The sequence below is a fragment of the Oncorhynchus mykiss genome, chromosome 17 (genome assembly GCF_013265735.2).
Source record: "Oncorhynchus mykiss isolate Arlee chromosome 17, USDA_OmykA_1.1, whole genome shotgun sequence".
NCBI classification, from domain to species: Eukaryota; Metazoa; Chordata; class Actinopteri; order Salmoniformes; family Salmonidae; genus Oncorhynchus; species Oncorhynchus mykiss.
In genome coordinates, this window is record NC_048581.1 from 2,710,014 (window position 1) to 2,730,552 (window position 20,539).

The following is a 20,539-nucleotide window of genomic DNA, read 5'->3' on the forward strand; positions in this document are numbered from 1 at the left end:
CCTTCTATTGAATTACGGAAGTTCAAACCGCCGATTCCAACCAATGACTGTAAATATGAATCAGGGGGGAACGACCGCCCCTTCTATTGAATTACGGAAGTTCAAACCGCCGATTCCAACCAATGACTGTAAATATGAATCAGGGGGGAACGACCGCCCCTTCTATTGAATTACGGAAGTTCAAACCGCCGATTCCAACCAATGACTGTAAATATGAAACGAGCGGGAACGACCGCCCCTTCTATTGAACCACGGAAGTTCAAACCGTCGATTCCAACCAATAACGGACGGAACGGACGGAATGGACGGAACGGACCAACGGAAGTTCTAAGCCGAATTCGGTTCAACAGGCAGAAAACAGGATCCCCAATGATAGTGAATGGGAAGAAACAAAATGCATTCTTCGTGGTAAATATTCGTGTAAATAAAATACAAATTCGAAAACAATTATTTTACTAATAATTGCTTTTAATACACCAGAACCGATTATTTTAAAACCGGACACAGAAGTTCTAATGATAATTTAGTCTCTAATAGAAGCCTGCAGTACCCCGGTCGGCCTTCAATAAGAGTTCCTCAATGAGAGCAGCACTGAGCTAGTCTGTAACGTCACTTCCTGGAGTAGCTCAAACTGCACAACGTGAAGTAGGGAAAAGGGGGAGATACTCAAATCAGTTGCATAACTGAATGCATTCAACCAAAATGTGTCTTCCGCATTTAACCCAACACCTCTAAATCAGTCATAGGCCTATCGTCAACCAATCACATTTCTTAAATACTTTCGGCGCTAAATTCCAGCTAAAATTCGAGACGACAGTTAAGCCTAACTATACTGACCGAAAATATAAACGCAACACAATTGCAAAGATTTTACAGAGTTACAGTTCATAGAAGAAAATCAACCAATTGAAACAAATTAATTAAGCCCTAATCTATGGATTTCACATGACTGGGCAGATGCACAGCCATGGGTGGGGCTGAGAGGGTATAGGCCCACCCACTAGTGAGTCAGGCCCAGCCAATCAGAAATTGTTTTCCCCCCACAAAATAGCTTTATTACATACAGAAATACTCCTCAGCACCCCCTCCCGCAGGTGAAGAAGCTGGATGTGGAGGTCCTGGGGCTGGCGTGTAACACGTGGTCTGCGGTTGTGAAGCCGGTTGGGCGTACTGCCAAATTCAAAAAAAAAACATTGGGGGTGGCTTATAGTAGAGAAATGAACATTCAACAGCTCTGTTTGACATTCCTGCAGTCAGCATGCCAATTGCACGCTCCCCCAAAACTTAAGACATCTGTGGCATTGTGTCGTGACACAAAACTGCACATTTTAGAGTGGCTTTTTATTGTCCCCAGCACAAGGTGCACCTGTGTAATGATCATGCTGTTTAATCAGCTTCTTGATATGCCACACCTGTCAGGTGGTTGAAATATCTTGACAAATGAGAAATGCTGAACAAAATTTGAGAGAAAAAAAAACTTTTTTTGTGTGTATGAAAAAACTTAGGTGATCTTTTATTTCAGCTCATGAAACATGGGACCAACATTGTTGTGTTTATATTTTTGTGACAAAACTTGGAGAGGACAGTTAGGCCTGTAGTCAACCAATCCTCTTAAATCCTTTGGGGCTAAATTCCAGCTAAACTTGGACAGGACAGTTAGGCCTGTAGTCAACCAATCCTCTTAAATCCTTTGGGGCTAAATTCCAGCTAAACTTGGAGAGGACAGTTAGGCCTGTAGTCAACCAATCCTCTTAAATCCTTTGGGGCTAAATTCCAGCTAAACTTGGAGAGGACAGTTAGGCCTGTAGTCAACCAATCCTCTTAAATCCTTTGGGGCTAAATTCCAGCTAAACTTGGACAGGACAGTTAGGCCTGTAGTCAACCAATCCTCTTAAATCCTTTGGGGCTAAATTCCAGCTAAACTTGGACAGGACAGTTAGGCCTGTAGTCAACCAATCCTCTTAAATCCTTTGGGGCTAAATTCCAGCTAAACTTGGACAGGACAGTTAGGCCTGTAGTCAACCAATCCTCTTAAATCCTTTGGGGCTAAATTCCAGCTAAACTTGGACAGGACAGTTAGGCCTGTAGTCAACCAATCCTCTTAAATCCTTTGGGGCTAAATTCCAGCTAAACTTGGACAGGGCAGTTAGGCCTGTAGTCAACCAATCCTCTTAAATCCTTTGGGGCTAAATTCCAGCTAAACTTGGACAGGACAGTTAGGCCTGTAGTCAACCAATCCTCTTAAATCCTTTGGGGCTAAATTCCAGCTAAACTTGGACAGGACAGTTAGGCCTAACTACTTACAGAAAGCCTCTAATGAGGGCAACAGCAGTAAATAGCCATATTAGACAGAAAGATATGAGGTAATTTCGTCAACCTTGTGAGGATCTACATGCTCAGAAGTTGCTCATTCAACGTATTTGCTGTTACTTCACTGTTCTGCTTTAAATCTCCCTTCCTGTTTGATATTCCCTGAGATATGATCCTATGTTACTTCACTCCTTCCTGTTTGACATTCCCTGAGATATGATCCTATGTTACTTCACTCCATCCTGTTTGACATTCAACCTCTGAAATGAAAACACAGTGGAGAACTAGTAACAATATTTTATTGAATCTAAACGAGAAATCAAATTAAATGACATTAAATTACTTTTAATAATGGGTGTGTCTGAGTATGGTGTCTGAGTATGGTGTCTGAAAATGGTGTCTGAAAATGGTGTCTGAGTGTGGTGTCTGAGTATGGTGTCTGAAAATGGTGTCTGAGTGTGGTGTCTGAAAATGGTGTCTGAGTGTGGTGTCTGAGTGTGGTGTCTGTCTGAGTGTGTCTGAGTGGTGTGTATACATGTGAGAAAGTTGAACATTCTTCAGAAGACAGCTCCCCTCCTTCCACCTGACTGTCAGAAGACAGCTCCCCCTCTTCCACCTGACTGTCAGAAGACAGCTCCCCCTCTTCCACCTGACTGTCAGAAGACAGCTCCCCTCCTTCCACCTGACTGTCAGAAGACAGCTCCCCTCCTTCCACCTGACTGTCAGAAGACAGCTCCCCCTCTTCCACCTGACTGTCAGAAGACAGCTCCCCCTCTTCCACCTGACTGTCAGAAGACAGCTCCCCCTCTTCCACCTGACTGTCAGAGGTCAACCCCCCTCTTCCACCTGACTGTCAGAGGTCAACCCCCCTCTTCCACCTGACTGTCAGAAGACAGCTCCCCTCCTTCCACCTGACTGTCAGAAGACAGCTCCCCCTCTTCCACCTGACTGTCAGAAGACAGCTCCCCTCCTTCCACCTGACTGTCAGAAGACAGCTCCCCCTCTTCCACCTGACTGTCAGAAGACAGCTCCCCCTCTTCCACCTGACTGTCAGAAGACAGCTCCCCTCCTTCCACCTGACTGTCAGAAGACAGCTCCCCTCCTTCCACCTGACTGTCAGAAGACAGCTCCCCCTCTTCCACCTGACTGTCAGAAGACAGCTCCCCCTCTTCCACCTGACTGTCAGAAGACAGCTCCCCCTCTTCCACCTGACTGTCAGAGGTCAACCCCCCTCTTCCACCTGACTGTCAGAGGTCAACCCCCCTCTTCCACCTGACTGTCAGAAGTCAACCCCTCTCTTCCAACTGACTGTCAGAAGTCTTTCCTCGTCCTTCTTTCTCCTGGAGTCTGTTTGGGGCTTTAAATGGACCTCAGCTGCTTCATAACCTGACACAGTGGGAGGCGAGCAGCAACATGCTCTTCAGTTGGAGGAGACCACCATGCCCTTCAGTTGGAGGAGACCACCATGTCCTTCAGTTGGAGGAGACCACCATGCCCGAGTATCTGTTTGTTCTTGAGTGTTAAACGGTGTACAAGTGTAATCTGATGCGTTGTCTCTGAATATCTTATTTTTTGTCTGGCCGTCCGTTCCTGCTCCTCCTCCCCGGCGGACGTGCCAGACTCCTAGTACTGCACCTCGGTCTCTTCAGGGGTGGTGCTCCGCTCGGAGACGTCCTCTCTCGTCTCCTGCTTTCTGGAGGTGGATGGCTGGTTCTCTGCGGCGCCCGCGGTGCGGTATCTTCTCCCTTCACCGCCTTCTCCAGGAAGGCGCTGGTTTCACCGGCTTTGGAAGGATTCATCGCGTAACGTTTGGCTTCCGTCCGGCTGTCGTGGCGCACGAAGTCGGACAACGTTTCCCCGTCGGCATTCGGGACAACGTTTTTAACCTGTAAGAACACAAACAAGACACACAGATAAAATATTATATTTTAGTCATTGATGGTTTTCGGGACAGCCGTTGGAGTAGGATCTCTTAATTTACACCCCCCCCCCCCCCCCCCCCCCCCCCCCATCTGACTGACATGACTGAAGATGGAAGTCCGCAGGTCAGTGAAGGTAGGGCTTCCAGGCAGGCCCATCTCCTTCCACGCCTCCCTCAGGTAGACGGGCAGGTTCTTGATCTCAGTGTTGGTGGAATTGAAAAAGAAGTACTGGGCTTTCTTTCCCCCTGGCAGGCAGTGCTTGAATTTCAGGAAGTCTGAAAACCAAGAGTACTCCTCTTTGGTCAGCGACATCTGGATCCTGGTTTGCATTTGTTTTGCGTTTCCCACCTATTAGAAAATGGACAAAAAAAACAGGCATTAACGCTGTGGTGCCTGCAGTCGTTTCCAAAACCAACCAACCACGTTCAGGTGTATGGTTGGTTATAGCCTTACGTTGATCAGACAGGTCCCAGACAGGCCCCACTGGGCCACGTTCAGGTGTATGGTTGGTTATAGACTTACGGTGATCAGACAGGTCCCAGACAGGCCCCACTGGGCCACGTTCAGGTGTATGGTTGGTTATAGACTTACGGTGATCAGACAGGTCCCAGACAGGCCCCACTGGGCCACGTTCAGGTGTATGGTTGGTTATAGACTTACGTTGATCAGACAGGTCCCAGACAGGCCCCACTGGGCCACGTTCAGGTGTAGGGTTGGTTATAGACTTACGGTGATCAGACAGGTCCCAGACAGGCCACGCTGGGCCACGTTCAGGTTTATGGTTATAGACTTACGTTGATCAGACAGGTCCCAGACAGGCCCCACTGGGCCACGTTCAGGTGTAGGGTTGGTTATAGACTTACGTTGATCAGACAGGTCCCAGACAGGCCCCACTGGGCCACGTTCAGGTGTATGGTTGGTTATAGACTTACGTTGATCAGACAGGTCCCAGACAGGCCCCACTGGACCTCCTCCACCTCCTTCACCATCATGTTTCTATAAAGGCCCGGGCTGTGGCCGTACATGGAGGTGAAATAGGCACACAGGAATCCGTAAAACCGGTTCTGGTTCCTCTGTGTCATTGTTTCTGCCAAGGTTTCTGTGGGAACATGAGAATAAAAATAGGATAACTTCCATAATGTCCTGTAAACATCTATAATAATAACAGACAGCTTCCATAATGTCCTGTAAACATCTATAATAATAACAGACAGCTTCCATAATGTCCTGTAAACATCTATAATAATAACAGACAGCTTCCATAATGTCCTGTAAACATCTATAATAATAACACAGCTTCCATAATGTCCTGTAAACATCTCTGACATCTATAATAATAACAGACAGCTTCCATAATGTCCTGTAAACATCTATAATAATAACAGACAGCTTCCATAATGTCCTGTAAACATCTATAATAATAACAGACAGCTTCCATAATGTCCTGTAAACATCTATAATAATAACAGACAGCTTCCATAATGTCCTGTAAACATCTATAATAATAACAGACAGCTTCCATAATGTCCTGTAAACATCTATAATAACAGACAGCTTCCATAATGTCCTGTAAACATCTATAATAATAACAGACAGCTTCCATAATGTCCTGTAAACATCTATAATAATAACAGACAGCTTCCATAATGTCCTGTATACATCTATAATAATAACAGACAGCTTCCATAATGTCCTGTAAACATCTATAATAATAACAGACAGCTTCCATAATGTCCTGTAAACATCTATAATAATAACAGACAGCTTCCATAATGTCCTGTAAACATCTATAATAATAACAGACAGCTTCCATAATGTCCTGTAAACATCTATAATAATAACAGACAGCTTCCATAATGTCCTGTAAACATCTATAATAATAACAGACAGCTTCCATAATGTCCTGTGAACATCTATAATAATAACAGACAGCTTCCATAATGTCCTGTAAACATCTGACATCTATAATAATAACAGACAGCTTCCATAATGTCCTGTAAACATCTCTGACATCTATAATAATAACAGACAGCTTCCATAATGTCCTGTAAACATCTATAATAATAACAGACAGCTTCCATAATGTCCTGTAAACATCTATAATAATAACAGACAGCTTCCATAATGTCCTGTAAACATCTATAATAATAACAGACAGCTTCCATAATGTCCTGTAAACATCTATAATAATAACAGACAGCTTCCATAATGTCCTGTAAACATCTATAATAATAACAGACAGCTTCCATAATGTCCTGTATACATCTATAATAATAACAGACAGCTTCCATAATGTCCTGTAAACATCTCTGACATCTATAATAATAACAGACAGCTTCCATAATGTCCTGTAAACATCTCTGACATCTATAATAATAACAGACAGCTTCCATAATGTCCTGTAAACATCTATAATAATAACAGACAGCTTCCATAATGTCCTGTAAACATCTATAATAATAACAGACAGCTTCCATAATGTCCTGTATACATCTATAATAATAACAGACAGCTTCCATAATGTCCTGTAAACATATCTGACATCTACAATAATAACAGACAGCTTCCATAATGTCCTGTAAACATCTATAATAATAACAGACAGCTTCCATAATGTCCTGTAAACATCTATAATAATAACAGACAGCTTCCATAATGTCCTGTAAACATCTATAATAATAACAGACAGCTTCCATAATGTCCTGTAAACATCTATAATAACAGACAGCTTCCATAATGTCCTGTAAACATCTATAATAATAACAGACAGCTTCCATAATGTCCTGTAAACATCTGACATCTATAATAATAACAGACAGCTTCCATAATGTCCTGTAAACATCTCTGACATCTATAATAATAACAGACAGCTTCCATAATGTCCTGTAAACATCTATAATAATAACAGACAGCTTCCATAATGTCCTGTAAACATCTATAATAATAACAGACAGCTTCCATAATGTCCTGTAAACATCTATAATAACAGACAGCTTCCATAATGTCCTGTAAACATCTATAATAACAGACAGCTTCCATAATGTCCTGTAAACATCTCTGACATCTATAATAATAACAGACAGCTTCCATAATGTCCTGTGAACATCTCTGACGTCTATAATAATAACAGACAGCTTCCATAATGTCCTGTAAACATCTATAATAATAACAGACAGCTTCCATAATGTCCTGTGAACATCTCTGACATCTATAATAATAACAGATAGCTTCCATAATGTCCTGTATACATCTATAATAATAACAGACAGCTTCCATAATGTCCTGTAAACATCTATAATAATAACAGACAGCTTCCATAATGTCCTGTAAACATCTATAATAATAACAGACAGCTTCCATAATGTCCTGTAAACATCTATAATAATAACAGACAGCTTCCATAATGTCCTGTGAACATCTCTGACGTCTATAATAATAACAGACAGCTTCCATAATGTCCTGTAAACATCTATAATAATAACAGACAGCTTCCATAATGTCCTGTAAACATCTATAATAATAACAGACAGCTTCCATAATGTCCTGTAAACATCTATAATAATAACAGACAGCTTCCATAATGTCCTGTAAACATCTATAATAATAACAGACAGCTTCCATAATGTCCTGTGACCATCTATAATAATAACAGACAGCTTCCATAATGTCCTGTGAACATCTCTGACGTCTATAATAATAACAGACAGCTTCCATAATGTCCTGTAAACATCTATAATAATAACAGACAGCTTCCATAATGTCCTGTAAACATCTATAATAATAACAGACAGCTTCCATAATGTCCTGTGACCATCTATAATAATAACAGACAGCTTCCATAATGTCCTGTGAACATCTCTGACGTCTAGAAGAGTGGAATAACAGTGACATCCCAGATTGAGGAAAAACTTACTCAGCACTTGGGGGATCTTGTCCTTGGCAAGAGACTGGCACTCCAGCAGGCTCTTTATAGACACCCCCTTGCCTTCCTTGTTGGAGACGGCTCCTTTCACGGACTTGTTGATCTCCTTCATTGCCCGATTGATCTCCTTCCAGTGGTTTTTGGTCAGCCGGCAGCCAGGCGGAGGGGTCTCCTCGGAGTACTGGAGAAATGCACCGATAGTCGAGGTGTAGTGGTTGACCATGGCGACGGCCTTGTTCTGCTGAAGGGTCTGAAACCATCTAAAACACACACACACACATACCACACAGACACACCCACCCACCCACCCACCCCCCAGACACACACCCCCACACGCACACCACACACACAACACAACACACCACACAGACACACACAACACAACACACCACACAGACACACCCACAACACACACACCCACCCACCCACACACAACACACACCCACCCACCCACACACAACACACACCCACCCACCCCGCCCCACACACAACACACACCCACCCACACACAACACACACCCACCCACCCCCCCACCCACACACCCACCCACCCACACACCCACCCACACACACCACAACATCCATTAGTGTGTTGTTAATGAACGCTGATGAGACCAAAGAGAAAGACAGATCTCTGCTCACCTCCTCATGTTGTCCCGGTCTGCCAGGAAACTGAGAGGGGATGGATATTTCTCATCCTTCGCCATGAACTTCAAAAATTGTTGCACCATCTTGAGCTTCACGGCACAATTTTGCTTCAGCTTATTGTTTGGACTGGGGCCTTCACAGATCTTCCTGAACCCCTCTATAAACACACCTAATCATAGACACATAACATTATGGATTGGGGCCTTCACAGGTCTTCCTGAACCCCTCTATAAACACACCTAATCAAAGACACATAACATTATGGATTGGGGCCTTCACAGATCTTCCTGAACCCCTCTATAAACACACCTAATCATAGAAACATAATATTTTAGACTGGGGCCTTCACAGGTCTTCCTGAACCCCTCTATAAACACACCTAATCAAAGACACATAACATTATGGATTGGGGCCTTCACAGGTCTTCCCGAACCCCTCTATAAACGCACCTAATCAAAGACACATAACATTATGGATTGGGGCCTTCACAGGTCTTCCCGAACCCCTCTATAAACACACCTAATCAAAGACACATAACATTTAGGACACAACATTTAGGACTTAAGACAGATCTCTCAACATAAATCAGACAGGCTGTTTTTCTAATATGTTTCAAACACAAATCATTTGAAGACAAAGAAGCATTTGATTATATTCCCTCAGATGAATCAAATCAGACTAGAATAGTCACCTGCACAGTCAGGACAGACAAATAGGACGGGGCAGTGGACTCAAAGTGAACTCAGGGTGGGGTCTGGGGCAGAATGAAGCAGGCCAGACACAGTGGAGGACGGGTGGGGTCTGGGGCGGAGTGAAGCAGGCCAGACACAGCGGAGGACGGGTGGGGTCTGGGGCGGAGTGAAGCAGGCCAGACACAGCGGAGGACGGGTGGGGTCTGGGGCGGAGTGAAGCAGGCCAGACACAGCGGAGGACGGGTGGGGTCTGGGGCAGAATGAAGCAGGCCAGACACAGCGGAGGATGGGTGGGGTCTGAGGCGGAGTGAAGCAGGCCAGACACAGCGGAGGACGGGTGGGGTCTGGGGCGGAGTGAAGCAGGCCAGACACAGCGGAGGACGGGTGGGGTCTGGGGCGGAGTGAAGCGGGCCAGACACAGCGGAGGACGGGTGGGGTCTGGGGCGGAGTGAAGCAGGCCAGACACAGCGGAGGACGGGCCCTACAGAAGTCTACACAAGTGACCCTAAAGTTACAAGACCTTCACACCGCTTAACTTTTTCCACATATTTTCGTGTCACAGCTTGAATTTAACAAGAATTAAACATAGATATGTTTGTTACTGGCCTTCACACGATACCCCATAATGTCAAAGTGGAATTACGTTTTTCATATTTTGTTTTTACAAATGAATTAAAAATGAAAAGCTGAAATGTGATGAGTCAATAAGTTTTCAAACCCTTATGTTATGGTACGCCGAGGAGTAAAAATGCACTTAAGTTTATTTAACCCTTATTTTACCAGGTATAAGATGAGTAGCATGGACTCACTGTGTGTGTAATAATAGTGTTTCAAATTATTTTTTGAATGACTACCTCATCTCTGTACCTCACACATACAATTATCTGTAATGTCCCTCAGTCGAGCAGTGCATTTCAAACACAGATTCAACCACAAAGACAAGGGAGGTTTTTTTCAGATGCCTCGTAAAGAAGGGCACCTATTGGTAGATGGGTAAAAAAAAAAGTGTGAGTACCACTCTATATTTTCAAGCATAGTGGTGGCTGCGTCATGTTATGGGTATGCTTGTCATTGTTAAGGACTGAAGAGTTTTTCAGGATAAAAAAAATCAACAGAATGGAACTAAGCACAGGCAAAAATCCTAGAGGAAAACCTGGTTCAGTCTGCTTTCCACCAGACACTGGGAGATGAATTCACCTTTCAGCAGGACAATAACCTAAAACACAATGCCAAATCTACACTGGAGTTGCTTAACAAGAAGACAGTGAATGTTCCTGAGCGGCCAAGATTACAGTTTTGACTTAAATCTATGGCAAGACCTGAAAATGGTTGTCTAGCAATGATCAACAAACAATTTGACAAAACTTTTAAGAATTTTTAAAAGAATAACGGGCAAATGTTGCACAATCCATGTGTGAAAAACTTTTAGAGACTTACCCAGAAAAACTCACAGCTGTAATCGCTGCCAAAGGTGCTTCTACAATGTGTTTACTCAGGGGTGTGAATACTTAAGTAAATGAGATATTTCTGTATTTAATTTTCAATACATTTGCAAACATTTCTACAAACAATGTTTAGATTTTGTCATAATGGGGGTCTGTAGAGAGAAATCAATTTCATCCATTTTGAATTCAAGACGAAGCAACAAAATGTGCTATAAGTCAAGGAGAGAATACTTTCTGAAAGCACTATAACTGTGATTAGCTGGACCCTGTTCTACAACGTGAACACAGTGAGGCAAAACAAAAAGCCTTTAGGCTATTCAAATACAAAATACTATTTAAAGACAGTACTTACTCAGAGCAGAGCCCGGGAAGGGAGTTTGGCTGCTAGATCTGAGCGCCGTGGCCTCCTCTATCTGGGCTCCTGAACCCACGACTTGGTCCCGCTGTAGCTCCTCTTGTTCTGTGTCTGACGCAGGACGAGATGGCTCGGTCTGAAACCTGGACCTCTTCGCTGACCTTGCGTTTGCCGACCTCGCGCTGACACTCGTCTTCTGCCTTTTCAGTAGCTGATACCTCTTCCTCGCTCTATTCAGTTCCGAGGTCAGCTTCAGGTTGTCCTCTCTAACGGATTGGATGGTCGCACTTCTCTTGGTCAGGGCCTCATCCCGCTCTTGCAAAGCTTTCCGTAGCCTCAGGATGGGCACCTGGCAGTGGCAGGAATAATCTCCGCAGCTCACGTCCTCCTCCTCCTCCTCTTCCAAAGGAGACAGCAGTGAATCTAAAGAGTCGTCCTCCTCTTCCTGCTTTGTTTCCCACTCCACGATATCCAAATGGGTGGCCAGCGGGACGACAGGGTTGGACGCCCTCAACGTGGCCAGCCGCTCCATGGTCAGCCGTCTCCTGAGTTCCTCTAAAGCCCGTCTCCTCTGCGATCTGTCGAGCTCTGTGTGCGACTCCATGTGCCGGTCCAGCCTGCTGACATGGGTGGAGCATCCTGTCACTGGGCACGGCTCCTGCCTGATGTTGACACGGCCCGACTGCCAATTACAAAGGAGGATCCTCTCCTCCGTGTTCCTCACATTGTGCGTGTGCCTCAGGTGCTGACTGAAGCCGACCACAACCTTAGGGCAAAGCGGACAGGAACGCACTGCAGAGCGCCCCGGAGTTCTCTCTTGTATGAAGAAAAAAAAGAAGTCAAAAGAACAATACATAAAAAATATAAAAAACACCACACAATCAGTGATCCAACAAGTAGAATGCTCCAGGCTGATTAGTTGTTGCTTAGAAACAACACCTTCTCACTCTAGAACATCTTTAACCCCGCCTTCCACTCCTCCCACTAAAACACTCCTCCTCCCACTAAAACACTCCTCCTCTGTTGTCATCCTGGAGTTGAATCTATTCTAGTTCCAGAACTGTTTTAAAACAGAACATACTGGAGTTAATCAGGTCTCCGGTCTCCTCCTCTTCCACCAACGTACCAGTTATCTCTCCCTCCTCCTCCTCCTCCTCCTTCACTCCAAACACTGCATCCTATAAATCAAATCACATGTTATTTGTCACATACACCTGTTCAGCAGATGTTATTGGTCACATACAGGTGTTCAGCAGATGTTATTGCGGGTGTAGTGAAATGCTTGTGTTTCTAGCTCTGACAGTGCAGTAATATCTAACAAGTAATATCTAACAATACACACAATCTAAAGGAACGGAATTAAGAATATATAAATATTTGGACGGGCGGTGTCAGAGCAGCATAGACTGAGATACAGTAGAATAGGATAGAATACCGTGTGTACATATGAGATGAGTAATGCCAGATATGTAAACATTATTAAAGTGACTAGTGATCCATTCCTTAAAGTGGCCAGTGATTCCTAGTCTGTGCCTATAGGGCAGCAGCCTCTAATGTGCTAGTGATGGCTATTTAACAGTCCAATGGCCTTGAGATAGAAGCTGTTTTTCAGTCTCTCAGCTTTGATGCACCTGTACTGACCTCGCCTTCTGGATGATAGCGGGGTGAACAGACAGTGTCTCGGGTGGCTGTTGTCCTTGGTGATATTTTTGGCCTTCCTGTGACATCGGGTGGTGTAGGTGTCCTGGAGGGCAGGTAGTTTGCCCCCGGTGATGCGTTGGGCAGACCGCGCCTCCCTCTGGCAGTTGTGGGCGTTGCCGTACCAAGCTGTGATACAGCCCGACAGGATGCTCTCAATGGTGCATCCACTTCCTCTTCCTCCTCAGTAACCTCCTCCTCTGTCACTCTGAACTCGTCTTCCGTTTCCTCCTCAGTAACCTCCTCCTCTTCCTCTGTCACTCTGAACTCGTCTTTCTCTTCTTTCACTGTAACTTCCATCTCCTCTTCTTTTACCGTAACATCATCCTCTTCCTCTTTCACTCTGAACTCGTATTCCTCGTCTTTAACTGAAACGTCTTTCTCTTCCTCTTTCACGACATGGTTCAGCCACAGACCCTCTTTCTCCGTCCAGCAGACCTCCTCTTCTTTAACAGGAGGAGAGAAGTTTAGTGAGCTCATGTTCGGGGATGTTAGCTAACTACCTGGTGAAATAAGTAAAATAGCTAGTTAACATGTGCGACTAGCCTAGTGCTATTTTAGCTATTCAGCTTGCTGAATAGTAACGTATATATGAAATTAAATGGGCGGGGGGGGGGGTAACTATCTATACGACCGAAATTTGTTTTAAAACACAGTGAATAATATACACTGAAAGCGTCTCAAGAGCTCTAATGTTTCGGTTTTGTTTCGGCTAGAAAACTCCCGAGGTGTCTGACTGGCTGTTGTTGATGACGGTGGAGAAACACCTCGTCCACTAGATTATACGTCACAGACGCACATCCGCTATATCTGCTGACTGGAGTGGGGTAAACGCAGTTTAGGAAAGACAAAGCTGGAATGGCACTTTTTTTTGGTCGCAACAATTAAATTCACATAGAAATATGTGTTATAGATATGTAATTCTCATTGAAAGCCAGTCTAAGAAGAGGTAAATCTGTTCTATGTGTTATAGATCTGTCATTCTCATTGAAAGCTAGTCTAAGAAGAGGTAGATCTGTTCTGTTTCTATTTCTACGTTGGTGGATGGGCATCGTCCTCTGGTTCCAAAGGGCTACATATTTGAATACAGAAATAGAAAGTTGTTTTTCACAAGTATTTCACTACAACCGCAAAAACATTGTCACCAGTGCTGTTTGTCGTCCTGGTAACACAGTCAATCTTTTTGATTCGACGACCGGAGTTGGAATCGCAGACAGCATCATAATTAATAAAATCTAATTATAACCAAATAATGGGTTTTGCTCATTATACATACATTGTGATTTAGTTTCGGTATCAGACTAACTTTTGTGTTGTGATTTTGTTTGCAGAGCGTACTGGCTGGCAGTTTATCGGAGAAGGAGGTATACGGCGCGTCATCCCTGCGTATAGTCTCATCTATGAAGCGCGCAATACCCAGTATCAAAGGAATTTAACATAGTGGCTTTGAGTTTGAATAAAAAACAGTTCATTTAGTAAATCTAGCCTGCTGTATTTTTTTCAAGACATAGACCTAATGCCTGCGCCTTATGTAAAAAAAATAGTATTAGTTAGCTTGTCCACTATAACAACAGGTTCAAGCGTAACCAGATAAACTTGGCTTTGGAGACCAGACTACTTTCAACGCGCACTAATCCCGTGTCTCTGTCGCTAGAGTAGTGACTTCAACTAACTTTGGCTGCCATCTAGTGGAAATGAAGGGTACCCACACTGGACAGCTAGTTGTCAAAGTCAAAGTAGGCTTTTAATAATATATACCATTTAGCAGATGCCTTTTATCCAAAGCGAACTGGCTACATGGTTGTGGAAACAGATCCTAGAAACAGGATTATAATGTTGATCTCATGGATGGTCAGTCCTTGCCTCTATTGGTCAGTCCTTGCCTCTATTGGTCAGTCCTTACCTCTATTGGTCAGTCCTTACCTCTATTGGTTAGTCCTTGCCTCTATTGGTCAGTCCTTGCCTCTATTGGTCAGTCCTTGCCTCTATTGGTCAGTCCTTACCTCTATTGGTCAGTCATTGCCTCTATTGGTCAGTCCTTGCCTCTATTGGTCAGTCCTTGCCTCTATTGGTCAGTCCTTGCCTCTATTGGTCAGTCCTTGCCTCTATTGGTCAGTCCTTGCCTCTATTGGTCAGTCCTTGCCTCTATTGGTCAGTCCTTGCCTCTATAGCTCTGTCTATGAATTTGAGAGTGGTTACATTTCTCCAGCCCTCAGCTTTTTACCGAAAGAGGAGCAAGGAGACTTATTGTTTCTCCTAATGATTGGCACTTTAAGAGGTTTAAAGATGCAGATGAAATACATACCAAAATATGTTACAGATACGACACAAATGTCCCATCACTCAGACAGTTAGTGAAAACACAGCATCCAGCACAGCAAACAATCAATCAAATGTATTTGACATCAAAATAATAACTATAGAGGGTGCAGCAGTTCAACGCCTCAGGAGCAAATGTCAGTTGGCTTTTCATAGCAGAGCATTCATAGATTGAGAGAGAGAGTCAAAAACAAACATGATCACGGGTAAGACAACATGACAAGTCAACACATCTGTTGAATCAGGTAGAACAACATGACCAGGACAAGTCAACACATCTGTTGAAACAGGTAGAACAACATGACAAGCGAACACATCTGTTGAAACAGGTAGAACAACATGACAAGTCAACACATCTGTTGAAACGGGTAGAACAACAGGACAAGTCAACACATCTGTTGAAACAGGTAGAACAACATGACCAGGACAAGTCAACACATCTGTTGAAACAGGTAGAACAACATGACAAGTCAACACATCTGTTGAAACAGGTAGAACAACATAACAAGTCAACACATCTGTTGAAACAGGTAGAACAACATTACCAGGACAAGTCAACACGTCTGTTGAAACAGGTAGAACAACATGACAAGTCAACACATCTGTTGAAACAGGTAGAACAACATGACAAGTCAACACATCCGTTGAAACAGGTAGAACAACATGACAAGTCAACACATCTGTTGAAACAGGTAGAACAACATGACAAGTCAACACATCTGTTGAAACAGGTAGAACAACATGACCAGGACAAGTCAACACATCTGTTGAAACAGGTAGAACAACAGGACAAGTCAACACATCTGTTGAAACGGGTAGAACAACAGGACAAGTCAACACATCTGTTGAAACAGGTAGAACAACATGACCAGGACAAGTCAACACATCTGTTGAAACAGGTAGAACAACATGACAAGTCAACACATCTGTTGAAACAGGTAGAACAACATAACAAGTCAACACATCTGTTGAAACAGGTAGAACAACATTACCAGGACAAGTCAACACGTCTGTTGAAACAGGTAGAACAACATGACAAGTCAACACATCTGTTGAAACAGGTAGAACAACATGACAAGTCAACACATCTGTTGAAACAGGTAGAACAACATGACAAGTCAACACATCCGTTGAAAAAGGTAGAACAACATGACAAGTCAACACATCTGTTGAAACAGGTAGAACAACATGACAAGTCAACACATCTGTTGAAACAGGTAGAACAACATGACCAGGACAAGTCAACACATCTGTTGAAACAGGTAGAACAACAGGACAAGTCAACACATCTGTTGAAACAGGTAGAACAACATGACCGGGACAAGTCAACACATCTGTTGAAACAGGTAGAACACCAGGACAAGTCAACACATCTGTTGAAACAGGTAGAACAACAGGACAAGTCAACACATATGTTGAAACAGGTAGAACAACATGACAAGTCAACACATCTGTTGAAACAGGTAGAACAACAGGACAATACAACACATCTGTTGAAACAGGTAGAACAACATGACAAGTCAACACATCTGTTGAAACAGGTAGAACAATATGACCAGGACAAGTCAACACATCTGTTGAAACAGGTAGAACAACAGGACAAGTCAACACATATGTTGAAACAGGTAGAACAACAGGACAAGTCAACACATCTGTTGAAACAGGTAGAACAACAGGACAAGTCAACACATCTGTTGAAACAGGTAGAACAACATGACCAGGACAAGTCAACACATCTGTTGAAACTGGTAGAACAACATGACAAGTCAACACATCTGTTGAAACAGGTAGAACAACAGGACAAGTCAACACATCTGTTGAAACAGGTAGAACAACAGGACAAGTCAACACATCTGTTGAAACAGGTAGAACAACAGGACAAGTCAACACATCTGTTGAAACAGGTAGAACAACAGGACAAGTCAACACATCTGTTGAAACAGGTAGAACAACAGGACAAGTCAACACATCTGTTGAAACAGGTAGAACAACAGGACAAGTCAACACATCTGTTGAAACAGGTAGAACAACATGACCGGGACAAGTCAACACATCTGTTGAAACAGGTAGAACAACATGACAAGTCAACACATCTGTTGAAACAGGTAGAACAACAGGACAAGTCAACACATCTGTTGAAACAGGTAGAACAACAGGACAAGTCAACACATCTGTTGAAACAGGTAGAACAACATGACAAGTCAACACATCTGTTGAAACAGGTAGAACAACAGGACAAGTCAACACATCTGTTGAAACAAGTAGAATAACAGGACAAGTCAACACATCTGTTGAAACAGGTAGAACAACATGACCGGGACAAGTCAACACATCTGTTGAAACAGGTAGAACAACAGGACAAGTCAACACATCTGTTGAAACAGGTAGAACAACAGGACAAGTCAACACATCTGTTGAAACAGGTAGAACAACAGGACAAGTAAACACATCTGTTGAAACAGGTAGAACAACATGACAAGTCAACACATCTGTTGAAACAGGTAGAACAACAGGACAAGTCAACACATCTGTTGAAACAGGTAGAACAACAGGACAAGTCAACACATCTGTTGAAACAGGTAGAACAACATGACCAGGACAAGTCAACACATCTGTTGAAACAGGTAAAACAACATGACCAGTCAACACATCTGTTGAAACAGGTAGAACAACAGGACAAGTCAACACATCTGTTGAAACAGGTGGAACAACAGGACAAGTCAACACATCTGTTGAAACAGGTAGAACAACAGGACAAGTCAACACATCTGTTGAAACAGGTAGAACAAGATGACCAGGACAAGTCAACACATCTGTTGAAACAGGTAGAACAACATGACCGGGACAAGTCAACACATCTGTTGAAACTGGTAGAACAACATGACAAGTCAACACATCTGTTGAAACAGGTAGAACAACAGGACAAGTCAACACATCTGTTGAAACAGGTAGAACAACAGGACAAGTCAACACATCTGTTGAAACAGGTAGAACAACAGGACAAGTCAACACATCTGTTGAAACAGGTAGAACAACAGGACAAGTCAACACATCTGTTGAAACAGGTAGAACAACAGGACAAGTCAACACATCTGTTGAAACAGGTAGAACAACAGGACAAGTCAACACATCTGTTGAAACAGGTAGAACAACAGGACAAGTCAACACATCTGTTGAAACAGGTAGAACAACATGACAAGTCAACACATCTGTTGAAACAGGTAGAACAACATGACAAGTCAACACATCTGTTGAAACAGGTAGAACAACAGGACAAGTAAACACATCTGTTGAAACAGGTAGAACAACATGACCGGGACAAGTCAACACATCTGTTGAAACAGGTAGAACAACATGACAAGTCAACACATCTGTTGAAACAGGTAGAACAACAGGACAAGTCAACACATCTGTTGAAACAGGTAGAACAACAGGACAAGTCAACACATCATTTGAAACAGGTAGAACAACAGGACAAGTCAACACATCTGTTGAAACAGGTAGAACAACATGACAAGTCAACACATCTGTTGAAACAGGTAGAACAACAGGACAAGTCAACACATCTGTTGAAACAAGTAGAATAACAGGACAAGTCAACACATCTGTTGAAACAGGTAGAACAACATGACCGGGACAAGTCAACACATCTGTTGAAACAGGTAGAACAACAGGACAAGTCAACACATCTGTTGAAACAGGTAGAACAACAGGACAAGTCAACACATCTGTTGAAACAGGTAGAACAACAGGACAAGTAAACACATCTGTTGAAACAGGTAGAACAACATGACAAGTCAACACATCTGTTGAAACAGGTAGAACAACAGGACAAGTCAACACATCTGTTGAAACAGGTAGAACAACAGGACAAGTCAACACATCTGTTGAAACAGGTAGAACAACATGACCAGGACAAGTCAACACATCTGTTGAAACAGGTAAAACAACATGACCAGTCAACACATCTGTTGAAACAGGTAGAACAACAGGACAAGTCAACACATCTGTTGAAACAGGTGGAACAACAGGACAAGTCAACACATCTGTTGAAACAGGTAGAACAACAGGACAAGTCAACACATCTGTTGAAACAGGTAGAACAAGATGACCAGGACAAGTCAACACATCTGTTGAAACAGGTAGAACAACATGACCAGGACAAGTCAACACATCTGTTGAAACAGGTAGAACAACATGACCGGGACAAGTCAACACATCTGTTGAAACAGGTAGAACAACATGACAAGTCAACACATCTGTTGAAACAGGTAGAACAACATAACAATTTAACACATCTGTTGAAACAGGTAAAACAACATAACAATTTAACACATCTGTTGAAACAGGTAAAACAACATAACAATTTAACACAGGACCAGCCTTCTCCTCTCCATATCTGGGAACACCAGCCTTCTCCTCCTCCATATCTGGGAACACCAGCCTTCTCCTCCTCCATATCAGGAACACCAGCCTTCTCCTCCATATCTGGGAACACCAGCCTTCTCCTTCTCCATATCTGGGAACACCAGCCTTCTCCTCCATATCAGGGAACACCAGCGTTCTCCTCCATATCAGGGAACACCAGCCTTCTCCTCCATATCAGGGAACACCAGCCTGCTCCTCCATATCAGGGATCACCAGTCTTCTCCTCCATATCAGGGAACACCAGCGTTCTCCTTCTCCATATCTGGGAACACCAGCCTTCTCCTCCTCCATATCTGGGAACACCAGCCTTCTCCTCCATATCAGGGAACACCAGCCATCTCCTCCATATCAGGGAACACCAGCCTGCTCCTCCATATCAGGGAACACCAGCGTTCTCCTTCTCCATATCAGGGAACACCAGCCTTCTCCTCCTCCATCTCGGGGAACACCAGCCCACTCCTCCCTATCTGGGAACACCAGCCATCTCCTCCATATCAGGGAACACCAGCCTGCTCCTCCATATCTGGGAACACCAGCCTCCTCCACCATATCTGGGAACACCAGCCTTCTCCTCCTCCATATCTGGGAACACCAGCCTCCTCCTCCATATCTGGGAACACCAGCCTCCTCCTCCATATCTGGGAACACCAGCCATCTCCTCCATATCTGGGAACACCAGCCTTCTCCTTCTCCATATCTGGGAACACCAGCCTCCTCCATATCAGGGAACACCAGCCTTCTCCTCCTCCATATCTGGGAACACCAGCCTTCTCCTCCTCCATATCTGGGAACACCAGCCT

At 43.7% G+C, this 20,539-nt stretch overlaps 2 protein-coding genes across 2 annotated transcripts; both read right to left on the reverse strand.

Annotated features, from left to right (window-relative positions):
• Nucleotides 1–2,616: 2,616 nt before the first annotated feature.
• On the reverse strand, nucleotides 2,617–3,725 carry LOC118940053. The gene is made up of 3 exons (XM_036948274.1): nucleotides 3,702–3,725; nucleotides 3,222–3,554; nucleotides 2,617–3,124 (listed from the first exon to the last, which is right to left on the reverse strand). Exons 1-3 carry the CDS (start codon nucleotides 3,723–3,725, stop codon nucleotides 2,645–2,647), a joined length of 837 nt encoding a protein of 278 aa, XP_036804169.1. The 3' UTR covers nucleotides 2,617–2,644.
• On the reverse strand, nucleotides 3,543–13,472 carry LOC110516499. Its single transcript, XM_036948275.1, has 8 exons — nucleotides 13,185–13,472; nucleotides 12,421–12,472; nucleotides 11,292–12,110; nucleotides 8,797–8,971; nucleotides 8,146–8,414; nucleotides 5,165–5,331; nucleotides 4,332–4,580; nucleotides 3,543–4,196 (listed from the first exon to the last, which is right to left on the reverse strand). The coding sequence occupies exons 1-8, from the start codon at nucleotides 13,470–13,472 to the stop codon at nucleotides 3,876–3,878; spliced, it is 2,340 nt and encodes a 779-aa protein (XP_036804170.1). The 3' UTR covers nucleotides 3,543–3,875.
• Between the last annotated feature and the right edge of the window lie 7,067 nt (nucleotides 13,473–20,539).